The sequence below is a fragment of the Propithecus coquereli genome, unplaced genomic scaffold (genome assembly GCF_000956105.1).
Source record: "Propithecus coquereli isolate 6110/MARCELLA unplaced genomic scaffold, Pcoq_1.0 Scaffold419, whole genome shotgun sequence".
NCBI lineage: Eukaryota > Metazoa > Chordata > Mammalia > Primates > Indriidae > Propithecus > Propithecus coquereli.
Genome location: NW_012149941.1, coordinates 867,295 through 880,576, shown reverse-complemented (window position 1 = coordinate 880,576; position 13,282 = coordinate 867,295). Strand labels below are relative to the sequence as shown.

The 13,282-nt window shown below is 48.7% G+C and overlaps 1 protein-coding gene across 1 annotated transcript in view; it reads left to right on the top strand.

Annotated features, from left to right (window-relative positions):
- The window catches only part of LARP1 (La ribonucleoprotein domain family, member 1), a 52,267-nt gene that overhangs the window by 18,885 nt on the left and 20,100 nt on the right, over positions 1 to 13,282 (top strand). The window contains exons 2-3 of the mRNA XM_012653182.1: positions 11,708 to 11,769; positions 12,043 to 12,108. Of these exons, the coding sequence (XP_012508636.1) occupies positions 11,708 to 11,769; positions 12,043 to 12,108 (128 nt within the window). The remainder of the gene's footprint in view (positions 1 to 11,707; positions 11,770 to 12,042; positions 12,109 to 13,282) is intronic.

Sequence of the window (13,282 nt, the reverse complement as noted above, 5' to 3'; positions counted from 1 at the left end):
ATGTGGTGGTGGGTGAGAAAGTACCTTATGATATACTTAGCCTTGGTCACCAAGGGTAAGGAAAGGTCATTTACCTGGACAGTGGTTTATGCTCTGTTCACTTCTCCCCTGTGCCCTGGAGCAGGGCCTGTACAAAACTCCTGCTTTTTCACCTCCCTTTACCCTCTCCTGCCTGTCCTTTGACCTTCAGGGTTTCTGTAGTTTCCTCCATCCATTCCTTTCTAATGTGCTGGAGGAGGTAGAATTCCCCTGGGGCTTTGCTGCTGGCCAGAGCCCAGTCCTTCAGGTTGAACGTGGCCCTAGAGCATTGCCTTTGCATCAAACAGTGCCTTGATTCCTGACTCTGCGTTCCCCTTTCTTCCTTTGTGCTGAGTGGCGGCATCCCCACCTGACAGGTGAGCTAATGGGCTCGGAGAAGTGGATTCTGGTGGCCTCAGTCCCCTGTAGGGCCAGCAAACTTGAGTGGAGCCCTTTGGGGACAAGAACCTCATGTTTGTCTCCTGCAGGGCTGAGAGAGGCTTAGGGTAACTTGGGATTTCAGTACTAGGGGTCAGATACCTTCTCACTGTGTGACCTTTGGTTAACCACTTAACTTCTTTGAGTCTCTTCTAAAACTCGGATAATAGGCCCTCCATCCCTGAGGACTAAAAAACTAAATGTGCAAAAGGTCCATAGGAAGAGGTCTGGGTTCCTAGGGTAAATGCTTAGTAAATGGTAGCAGCCATTATTATTTTAACAGACCCAGATCTCAGGGCATTGGGTGAGCAAACTGCCAAGTTTTAGGGTAAGAGGGGGCACAGGTTATTTGGCTGTAAGGGTGAAGCAGGCAGACAGTTCCCTTCAGAGCTTTTGTTCTTTTGGTACAACCAGAATTTGGAGCATGTTGCAAAACCAAACCCCAAGCCCAGCCTGGACTGATAGCTTTTTTTTTTTTTTTTTTTTTGAGACAGAGTCTCACTTTGTTGCCTGGGCTAGAGTGCCGTGGCATCAGCCTAGCTCACAGCAACCTCAAACTCCTGGGCTTAAGCGATCCTTCTGCCTCAGCCTCCCGAGTAGCTCTGACTACAGGCATGCGCCACCATGCCCAGCTAATTTTTTTTCTATATATTTTAGTTGTCCAGCTAATTTCTTTCTATTTTTTAGTAGAGAACGGGGTCTCACTGTTGCTCAGGCTAGTCTCGAACTCCTGACCTCGAGTGATCCTCCTACCTCGGCCTCCCAAGGACTGATCCTTTTTGAACTCAGGTCTGTCAAGATGCTCAGTTTGTGGCTTCTCTGTCTAACCAGTCTTAGTTCCTGATGCTGAAGACTGGACTGGCTGGTAGACAGGGGATGAGCTCCTCCTGCACCCCTCTTCTGGCTTCAGTTTGCATGTGTAAATAAAACTACCTGCAACCTCCAACTCCTGTGAGCTGGTTAAGTCTTGCTTATATGCAAGTGTGAGACCTTGGATTGGGTGTTGGAGACTAGGGTGCCTTCTAGTCAGTCTCACTCACTGGCAGCTCAGTTCTCAAACATTAATTGGCATTGGCATTACACAGGAAGCTTATTAAAACTGCAGGTGCCCAAGCTCTGCCCACCTCCCAAATTGATTTCTGGAGTTTGGAGGGTGGAGGAATCTGCATTTTAACCAAGTGCCATGCCTCCCTGCGCCCCTCCCCAGAAGTCTTATTGCAAACCTGCTAGCTCACTGGTCTCCAGTTTGTACAGCTGTGAAGTGAGGGTTGTTCAAACTGTGACTTTTAGTCACTCGGCTAATTTTTTCTTCCCTATTTTTAGTAGAAATGGGGTGTTGCTCTTGCTCAGGCTGGTCTCGAACTCCTGACCTCAAGTGATCCTTCCACCTTGGCCTCCCAGGGTGCTAGGATTATAGGCGTGAGGCTCTGCACCCGGCCTAGGAGGAGATTCTTACCAAGTGTCCATAGCAAGGGCTGTGGTGCCTGAGTTAGGACTGGCATCCAGTCTCCCAACTACTAAGCCCCAGGAATCTGGTCACTCTCCTGCTTCGAGTTTGAAACATGAGGCAATAGTCCTTCCTTCCTATGGTGGCTAGATTTAACAAGTAAAAATACAGGGCACCCAGTTAAATTTGAATTTGAGGTAAACCAACTAATTTTTTAGTGTAAGTGTGTCCCAAATATTGCACGGGACATATTTAGTCTAAAAAAATTACTCACCGTTTACTTGAAATGTAGATTTAACTGGATGTCCATGAGTTCCTATTTGCTAAATATAGCAGCCAACTGTGTTCTTCCCCTCTCCCACTCCCCCTTTTTTGGCATCAGGCAGATTCAAGATTGCCCCAGAGAAATGAAAAATAAGTACTCTGCATTTACGGTAGTAGTTCTTTGTTCTAAGCTCATTTTAAATATTACTTTGTTTAATCTGTTAAACAATCATGTGAGCTAGCTATCATGGACCCCTTTCATAGTTTTGGAACATGAGAGGTTAAGTCCAGCAGGACCATTTGATGCCTATGGAGTTAAAAGCTGCATAAGAGATTGGTCAGTTTTGACTCATCTGCCCTGGCCTTGTGAGTTACTTAATTGATGGTGGCTGTTGCTTAGCACATCCAAGAATGGATTCCAAAGTCCATGCTGTTAACTGCTCCTCTGCCTTGCCTCTTAACCCAACACCCTGGTAAATTGTTGGTGGGTGGGTTTTGGGTAGGGGTCAGACCTTCTTCTACATTTGCTCAAGGAGTATACTGGTACCTTGAGAGCATCTGTGAGCAGAGGTGGGGAGTCCACAGGTGGGGCAGCATCCTGGCTGCTGAGTCTGTCCTGTCTCCACTTACATGGCAACCGAGTGCCCTACTCTTTCCCAGTTGAGGTGTAGCATGTAGTGCTAAAGGGGCCTGTAGGCAGGCTCAGACTCAGCGAGAGGCAAATCAGCAGCTTCTGGGAGGCAAGGCCAACTGGCCTGGCTGACCTAAATTGAGAGAACTAGTCTTTACCCGAGAACTGCAGCTCCCTGTCTGCTTTTGGGACACCTGGCAAGTCCCTCCCGTTGTTGTGGAATTTTCAGGTTACTAAGTGTTCCCAACCTGCAGGGCTGGAGCTATTAGTGCTCAGTTGAGTCTGGGTGCCCAGCCTGCCTCTCATAATAGGTAGATAGTGAGAAAGACGCCTCCAGGGCATGTCTATCCAGCTTCTTCCAGAGGGAGCTGAGAGGTCCAGCCTTCTTGGCATAGCATGAAGAGGAAAAACGGGGTGGAAGTGGGGTGCCTCCCAGAGCCACACATCCCCACCCTTTGGTCATGTATTCCAGTTCATATGAGAAGTCGTTTTCCTTTTTCTTTTTCTTTTTTTTTTTTTTTTTGCGACAGAGTCTCACTGTGTTGCCTGGGCTCGAGTGCCGTGGCGTCATCGTAGCTCACAGCAACCTCATACTCCTGGGCTCAAGCGATCCTCCTGCCTCAGCCTCCCGAGTAGCTGGGACTACAGGCATGCGCCACCATGCCCGGCTAATTTTTTCTGTATTTTTAGTTGTCCAATTAATTTCTTTCTAATTTTAGTAGAGACGGTGTCTTGCTCTTGCTCAGGCTGGTTTCGAACTCTTGAGCTCAAACAATGCGCCCGCCTCAGCCTCCCAGAGAGCTAGGATTACAAGCGTGAGCCACCTTGCCCGGCCTGAGAAGTCGTTGTTCTTGAAAGCATCATCAGTAGTTGTAGGGGAACAGTGCCTGTGAGACTTTGGGGTCCCTAGGCCCTGCCCCTCACCCTGTCAGTAGATGTGGTTGTGTATAGAGTATATTTTGTTGAGAGAGAGGATACTGGCTTCCTGACCTACAGAAGAGCTCTGAATTGGGAGGTAAGAACTCTATGTTCTAGTGCCAGCTCTGCAACAATTCACTGGTGACTTCGCGCACAGCTAGGTCCCTCCTTGTCCTCAGTCATCCTTTCTGTACATTGCGATTTCTCAAGTCCTAGCCCTGGCTGGGTCTGGGATCAACCTCTCCACTCCGGTAATGGGGATAATCCAAAGTAATTTCTTGGGAATTCAGAAGCCTCTTCCAACAGAGGATGCCCTAAGATTTAGGACAGTAAAAATGAGTTTGTGTTACCTAAGGTGGTGGCTGACCACCGGGGACAGGAGAAAACCTACTCTGAGGTGAGCAGCCTCCCACATCAGGGTCATGGAGTCACGTGTGCAGCAGAGCATCAAATGTGCCTAGCAACATGCCTGACAGAATTGTCTTCTGAAATGTAGGTCCTAGGAAAGCCTGTAGGAACCCACAAGCCGATTGTGGTTCATCCGTTAACTGGGAGTCATTGTCATACCTGCCTTCTAGAGAGATTGTGAGAAATAAATAAGTTGCTACATGTAAAGAATTTTGGCACCATGCAAAGACATAGTAAGGGCTCAGGAATTGATTACTGTTTAGTGGAATTGAGATACACACAAATGCAACCATTTCAGGCGGTAGTGAGTAGTGAAGTCCCTAAACTATGGAGTGAATTAGAACTTGATCCAGAGTTGCCAGCCGGGCAGCACTTTATATTGGGCAGTCAGGGAAACCTCCTGAGGAGAATTTACAATGAAATCTATGATGAATGAGTCATCTTGCATCGACATACACTGTGTGACCTTGGGCAAGTCCCTTCCCTCAGTTTCATTTTCTGGAAAACTGGAATAATAGTGTCCTTTTGAGATGATTAAGTGAAATCACACATAGGAAGCAACTTTAGATTAGTTTTCGGAACCTAGTCACACTCAGTAAAAGGTGGTTATTACTGTCCTAACTAGAAGCGAATGTGCTCTTCAGAAAAGGCTGGGTTACGGAGCTGGCACTCGGAGGCCAGGGGCTTTGGTGGCCACTGATATATTTCAGCTGTGGTGATTGTTAATCAGCTTTTGGGCAGGACTTCAGGGACTGGTACTGGCAGTGGGGGTGGCCGGGTCCATGTCTGGGCAGGGAGAGTGGGAGCACTGTGCCGCCTGGGTCACCACAGGCTAAAGATAGTCAACTAGGGCTGGGCCTGGGCCAGGCCAGGCTGGCTGGCTGGCATCATGTGACTAGAGCCTGGCCCGCCCTTTGTCCCTCCTCCCAGGCTAAGGGGATGCAAACTCTGCACTCCTGGGCTGGCTGCTGGCTTGCAGCTTCCTTTTAGTGAAAACTCAAGATGGTCTGATCTTCTGAAGGTTTCCCTCCCTTCCCCGCTTTCTCTCTCTCTTTCTCCCTCTCTGCCCACTATCCCTACTCCCCCCGCCCCCAGCACCCTTCAGCCCCTTTCTATGTTTCCTCTGCAGGTCTAGGGGGAATCTGGGCGGGAGAGGCCTTGGCAGAGCAAGGCCTCTGAGAGGTAGCAGCAGGAGGAACTGGTGAGCGAAGTGAGGAGGGTTAAGCCTGCATTCTTTCTACTCTGTAGAAGAACATTCCTGCCTGGGGGTGCTAGGGTGAGTGGGGGCTGGGTGGGGGTGGCAAGGCCTGTGGGTCTCCAAGCTCCTCCTGTGTGACTCCACCCATCCCCAGGCTGGTGACAGCTGAAAGTAAGTAGCCAGGCTTTTCACAGACTCTGCCCACCAGCTGGTCTGGAAGGGACAGGCACAGGTGGGTGGTATAACCTAGATTCTCTTTCCTGCCTGCCTCACCTTCCCCTGAGATGCTTTTGCTTCATTCCACAGTCAGGGTCTCACGTTGCAGTCTCAGGTGGATGGTGGTAACCTTCCCCATCTCCAGAGGCTGAAGGTGGCACAGAGACCATGTCAACTGGAGCCCCGATAGTGGCCTCTGTGTTCTGGTCCAGGGTGTGGCTAAGGAGCATCATTGGGGCAGAGACTGGAGTGGAGGACCTAGGAGGTAGGCCTGGAAGTCATGCCTCTCTCACAGGTCTGAAAGGGTGCTGGAGTTAGAGACTCCAGCTGGGTATGCTTGGTGGCAGTTTCCATTGCCTCTGTCTAAGAGGGGAGAGGGGAATTGTCAGGTCGCTGGCATCCAGTTGCAGGAGTGTCACTTGCCCAGCTCTGTTACCTTAGCCTTCCCTGCAGTAGGCCTTGGTTTTCAACCCCAGTGTGTAGAGTGATGCTGCTGTAGCCCTGTTGTTGAGAGCCTGCCCTGTTGGCCACGATGAGGTGGTAACTGGGACTCCTTAGCCTCTGTTCCACCTCCTCTTATTGGTTAAGAGCCCAGGTTTTTGGAAGCACACTGCTTGGCTTCAAATACTGTGCTGCTGCTTGCTGGCTCTGATCTGGGCAAGTAACCTTTCTACCATGTGCTTTGGGTTCTTCATTTGTAAAATGAGACCAATGAGAGGAAATAATTCACCGTTATTGTGAGAATTAAGTAAGAGAATCCATGCAGAGTTGGAACAATGTATGGTATCTAGTAAGTGCTCACTACATATTATCTGCACTTGTCAGTATTATTACGTCTACAGTTTGTTACTAGTATCTCGCCTACTTTGATGAGAAATCTCAGTGGTTGAGATCTTGCCAATCTCCAGAGGTGATACTAGTCCCCAATAAACATTTGGTCTTTGTTTGCCATTCTGGCAGATTTCGGGCCTGAAATCTGGTAGTCCTCTCTGGCCACCCACTCTCAGTCCTACGGGGTTTTTCCCAACTAGCCCAGCCTCTACTCACCTTTCACCACACTAGTCCTCCAGTTTTAATTCCAGCTTCTCCCTTCCTCTTAACAGTTCTTTTTTCCACGGCCCAATGAATTTGAATCACCCATGTGACTTCTCCTTTAAAAATCTTCATTAGTTTCTCCTTGGTTGAACCAAGTCTTTGTGTCCTAGACCTCCTAAATCTAGCCCTGCTGGGTAGCTTTTGTTTCACAAAGTCAGGAGCCTTGGGATCTTTCTGGAAGGAGATAATATAGGAAATACTTTTTAATCTTTGTATCTGGCTTTGTACCAGGTGTTTATGAGTTTAGCCCCTTTGGTAAGCTGGGAGAGACTATTTTTTTTTGAGGCAGGGTCTTGTCTCTCTGTCCCCCAGGCTAGAGTACAATGGTGTCATCATAGTTCAGTGCAACCTCAAACTCCTGAGCTCAAGCAATCCTCTTGCCTCAGCCTCTCAGATAGCTGGGACTACAGGCATGGGCTGCGATGCCCAGTTAATTTTTTCTATTTTTCGTAGAGACTAAAAGTTCTCGCTCTTGCTCTGGCTGGTCTCAAGCGATTCTCCCGCCCTGCCTCCCAGACTGCTAGGATTACAGGTGTGAGTCAAGCCTGGCCTGGGAGAGACTTCTTGAGGCCTGGGCTCTCTTCCTTTTCTGTGTGGGGTGAAAAATGGAACGACACGATTTTTTCAACTGAAAAAGAACCCCCAGGCCTTCACCCTGGTCTTCCTTCCTCTCTAACAAAGCAGGGCTTTATGCCAAAGCCATTGCTGGGGAACCCGTGGTAAATTCCCCCATCTTTCTTTCCGCCATTTAAAACTGCAAAATTCTGAAGCTTTTCTTTCCTCTTACCTGGAAAAACTTGTTCTGGAGCCCAGACACTGCCTGTCTCTGGAGGGCAGTCGTCCCCGTGGGTAACTGCCCGGAGTAAGAGCCAGGCTGGGGAGAGGGCCTCCTTTGCAGTCTAGATTGAGTGAATTGAGCCAATTGATCCCCAAGAGTTTTTCCACACACTCTGATTCTTTTTCTTGTTGAGAGATTATTTAATGTGTTCCCCCACCCCCATCCCTATCTCTGTCTCTAGAGGGGGAGAATGGGGATTGCTTTTAAGTTTCCTTTGTAAATTTAAATTGCAATACGAAGCATTTGTTGAGCATTTACTGTGTGCTATGCACTCTTACCACACTTTGGTCATTTAAATGTTCCATCAGCCCTATGAGATAACTATGACTTCACTTTTACAGAGGAAGCTGACTTTCAAGTCGGGGGGGCTCTGAAATTCAGATTGCTTCTTATACATAGAAATTTTGGTGTGCTTCACTTTTAACAAATGCATGTGTATGTTTAGGAGGAGAATTAGAGTCAGTACTGACTCCTGGCTGAGTATGGTCCTGTGGGACAAAAAGTGGTTTCCCTCCTCTTCCAGATACCTGTTAGCCCCTTAGTCAAGGAAGAACACCCTACTAGGGCCTCTGTCTGCCATCCTCCCCTAGAGAATCCTGGGCCCCAGAGACCTGTGGACACATAACCTACTGGGCCCTGCCTAGGGCTTGCCTCTCCACGCTTCTGCCTCCCTCTCTCTGAGAACTACTCCGTGTCACTAGTAACTCTGTTTACTAGAAAAAACTAGAGAAATGCCTGAGATTGCACCAAGAAGATTTTGACCCATTCTCTACCAGTAGAGAGACGTGGGAACCACTGGGCCCCATGAAATTTCTGGTGAGCTGATTTAAGAGCATTGGCAAAGGGAGTTGAGACTTTTAGCTCCCATCCTGGTTCTGTAGCTAGTCCTGAGAAAGCCCTCTCCCCCCTCATGGCTTCAGTTCCCTATCTACAAATAGAGGGGATTAGAACTATGGTCCTTTTTGCTGCTCTAACATTCTACAACTGTTTTCTTGGGCAAGTGTATTGATGGTGTTTCTTGAGCTGGGCTTTTTTTTTTTTTTTTCTTCTCTACACAAAACACACTTTTAAAAAAGTGAGAGGTCTAGGGACCTAGACATAGAAAGCAACAGTGAAAAGGGGGAGGGAGACAGGAGTGGGGGAGGAGAGTCCCACACCCCATACCACCCTCCCAGGGCCCTGGCGCCCCTGAGGCTCTTGGGGGCCACTGACATGGCAGGAGGCAGCTGTCAACTCTGAGCTCTTCCTAGCAGGGAAGGCCCCTCTAGGGGTGGCCAACAAGGATTTCCGTGGCATTGTGGGCTCAGTGGGGGGCTCCCAGGCCGTGGTGGGCCCCACAGAGGGAGCGTGGCTTACCCTGAGCAAGCACCGTGGCATGATGTGGTCGTTCGACTCGGGAACTGAGGGGCTGGGGCAGATCCTGTGTCTCGCAAGGTGCACGTGTGTGTGTTTGCACGTACATGCGTGAGAGAGGATATTCATGGGGGCGACAGGGAACCAGAGCAGGGGTCTTTGTGGTCTTTGCAAATGGCCACAGATGGCAGACATAGCCCTGCCTGGCTGGTAGACTCACGGGGGGTGCTGTCCTCCCCTGTGACCAGATCAGCTGCCACCAGAGACCTGGCTGCTGTCCCTGCTGGACCAGGTGGGCTTGGGCTGAAGGAAGACGCGCTGTGGCCCCAGAGTCTTCGGGCTGGGGGAAGGGCACCCTGGCTATAGTGTGCCTGGCCCCCAAGGGGTGCCGGTTTGAGGTTTTGGCTTGGGTCAGTGGGATGGCAGGCAGTTTCGGAATGCAGGGGTAGAAGAAGGAAGATCGTTCCCTAATTTGGCTGGGATGGTGCTGGATGTGGGGACTGGTGCCTGTGTAAACGATTGGTTTTCATGGGGAGCCATTTCAGATGCCGGGCCCAGCTGGACCTGTATATTCTGTGTGTGCGTATGTTTGTGAGCCCTGTGGCAGTTACCTGGTGAGGGTGGGTAGCTGGGAGGAGACCCAGAAAGGGATATGTAATTGAAGTCAAGTCAGAAAGCCTAATTTTCTTTCCAGCCTCTTGCAGGGCCTGACGGCAGCTCATCTGAGCCTTCCTGGGTTTCCCTGTGGCCCAAAATGATTTTAATAGATCTGAGGATTTTACATAAAGGCAGAAGTGGTTCTCTCTCCCCAGTGGGTTTTTCTGCCTCTCTGGGTTCTCCTTGACAGGGGCAACCTGAGCCCCTAGCTGGGAGCAGAGCAAGAACAGGGCCCATGAGTCTTCTTGACAGAGGGACGTCTGTCACACAGGCCTCTACACAGGACTGATTTAAGAATATTCATGTGTATACCCAGACTATCCGATTGCCCTCATCAGCTTGGAATCGGTAGTAGAGTCAGGAATCTTTTCATGGCAGGAGGGCTCTCACACTGATTGAAGACTGAATTTTTAGTTCTTTACCATGTCCCTTTGTGATCAAACAAGACCTGGAAAACTTTGCTTCGCCTTTTTAAGGAAAAGTTGTTCCCTTCTGAACCTCATTCCCCTTTCCAACATACTGTTAATGAACTTGGTGTTGCAGGCCTTTTGGTCTGTTCTCTGGTAGCATGTATGGAGTGGTGTTTGGGTATTGGGAGAAGTGATAACTAGCCATAGCTCAGATATATACAAACCTGGTCCTGGTTTGAAGCAGGTGAAGATCTTTAGGCTTATCAAGGAACTAGATGGTGTTAAGGCTTGTCTGGGCCAACCCAGGAGTCACAGGAGAGTGGGTGCAGAGTAGCTCCCTGGGCCTGGGGGCTCCTTCCTCTTGGGACTGAAATATTCTGGTTCACCACTGCCCAGCATTGGGTGTGGGGGATGCTGTGGGCTGAGATGCACAGCTCCAGGTCTCAGAAGGCATGTGGGGTGTCTCGAGGGGGCAGTGGCTCCGGTAGAGGGTGGAAAGCAGGAATGCAGTGGCCTCACAGCTAGAAATCAGGCAAGGACACTCTCTACTCATTAAGGTAACATGAGTCTGATCAAGGAGTAGAACATTCCTTTCAAGGCCAGCTAGACAAATTTCTCTGCTCAGGGACTGGGGGCAGCTCTTACCCTGGCATGGCTGGCCAGCAGTGGAGGCAAAGTGATGGGAGAGAAGTGTGGGTGAGCAGAGTCTCAGGATGTGTCTTTTCCTGTGGATATTTGGGGGAGGGAGAGGCAGAAACCCTTCAGAACTGTGTTGGGAAAACAAATGTGGGTATAGAAGGGACTGGACCTACTAGAACCACTTCCTTAAAAAATAGAAGACATTTGTTTTCTTTAAAGCCCACGTCTGTCTTTGTCCAAAAATTTAAATCTCTGTAAATATAGTACTTAACTCCTAGTAATACTTATATATTCTTCTAGAGTTGTACACATACATGTACAGTATGTGTGCATGTACACTTTTTTTTACAAAAATGGGATTGTTTTATATCTTTTCTCATTTATTGTGTCCATCTTTTTGTATCAATAGAGATCATTTATCTTTTTAATGGCTATTCTAAAAATGGATGAACTTTATTTAGCCAGTTGCCTACTTTTGGTTGAACATGTAGGTTGTTTTCAGGTTTTTGAAGTTATAAATAGCACTTTGGTAGACATCTTTGTACATAACCTTTGTCTAATTTGTATTATTAGGATCAATTGCTGTAGGTGGAAGTGCTAAGTCAAGTGGGAGCCTACCTTTTTCTTTGGAAACTGAGGAAGCAGACAAAATCTTTCCTGAGTGGCTGGCCCTGGTGTAGTCCCTGGAATTCTTGATTGCCTACTTAGGGTTTTTAATCTTGCTTTTTCAATGATCACTAGCCCTGGTCTGCGCACACACAGAGCTCTAGAATGTTAGGGCCAGAAATGATCCTTCAGGCCCTTCCTTTATGAAATCTGCCATGATTCAAGAGCACTAAATTGTAGTGCTACCTCTGGCATGGACTTGTGTCTCCAGGCCTCAGTCCCTGTTTTACAAGAGGGTGTAGAGCTGTACTCTGTAAGGGCCCTGTCACCTCAGAGTCTTAGTTCCTGGGGTTTTGGCTGCCAGCTCTCTGCACGATCTCACTTTCCGTGATTTCTTCAGGAAGGGGCTGGTAAAATTGTTACTGGTGTCTTTCTCCCCTCCACAATTTCTTCCTTCTGTGAGAACCAGCAGGTTGCTTGGTGAGGTGGGGATGGTAATGAGGGTGAAGAGCTGGTAGTGGCCCCCTCATGCAGTCTCTGCATAACCATCTCTCTCTTCTTGTTCCCACAGAACATTCTGCTCCAGCCAAGGTGGTGAGGGCAGCTGTTCCTAAACAGCGCAAAGGCAGCAAGGTAAGGAATGGCAGTGGGCAACCCAAGAGGACTTCCTGGAAGTAGTGGCCTTTCCCCTGTTCTAGTGAGTGCTTTTGGACTGCCAGGTAGTTCTGGATCCTTTCCGAATAACATGGGAGCCCCCTTCAGGGCCTCCAGTGTGGATGGTCCTAGTGGACAGACTGATTCAGCCTCTGATCTCTTAGTAGAGCTAGACCTTGGGTGAGGGGCTGAATGGCAGAGACAGGTATCTGCCTCCACCCCCTGGGATCCCTCATAGAATGTGCTTTGCAGGTTGGTGACTTTGGAGATGCCATCAACTGGCCCACACCTGGAGAAATAGCCCACAAGAGTGTGCAGGTGAGTCTGTGGGGAGGGATGGGCAGGTTTGAGCTCTTATCTACAAATATACATTTTGGGTTCTCAAGCTTTCAGAGTCTCAGGTCTTAACCTTTGTGAGTTTTTAAAATGGAGTGGTTAATATAAAATGGGCAACATTGAAATAGCTAAGAATTGTTATCATTTGAGCCTTTGCTTTGTGTCAGGAACTGCCATGTACAGTTGCCCCTTGGTATACTTGAGGGGTTGGTTCCAGGACCCCTGTGCATACCAGAATCCTTGCATACTCAGGTCCTGTAGTCGGCCCTGCAGAACCAGAGTATAACAAGTTTGCCCTCTGCATATGCTGGTTTTGCATCCCACTGATACTGTATTTTTGACCCATATTTGGTTGAAAAAGAAAATCTGTGTATAAGCAGACCCATGCAGTTCAAACCTGTGGTGGTGTTCAAGGGTCAGCTCTATGGTCTATTCATCATCTTATCTATCCCTCACAGCGAGTCTGAGATAGGTCATTTTATGATTCCCATTTTACAGATGAGGCTACTAAGAGTTGGAGAGGTTAATTACTAACCCTTGATGGCAAAGTGGGGGTTGGAAGTCAGAAGTACCATATTATTCCAAAGTCCGTATTCTGCATCATTAAACTTGGGTTTTCTATGAGTGAAACAAGAGAGTGGTCATTAGGGCAAGAACTGACCTCCAGACCACATGCGTTGGGAAACCTTTATATAGCTCTCCTGAACCCTAGCAAAGGGGGGGAATTCTGGTCAGTTCTCTCCTTCCCAGCACTTTTGTCTGGGCCAGTGGCCTGGATCCCTTACTCACAGCTATGGCCACCTTCAGTTCACAGACAGGTTTGTTTTTGACAGGCCAAGGGTCAGCATCTCTATCCCACAGACTACCTGGACAGCACAGCCCTGTTACAGGGAGTAAACATTTGGCCTTTGCGGGCCCCAGCACCTGTCTTGGGGGTTGTCTCTGTCACTTAGACTTAGAAGCTGGAGAGACAAGTTGTCTCTTCTGCCTCCTGGCCTGTTAGACCATACTTCTCAGTGAAAGCACCTCAGGTATGAAAGCAGAACCTTAGAGTACATCTGTTTCAGCCTGCTGTTGCATACGGTAGCTCTTTCTGCTCCTCTTTTCTAGTGACAGGAGGTGCCCTCCTTCTTTCTCATACCATGAGGCTCTCACA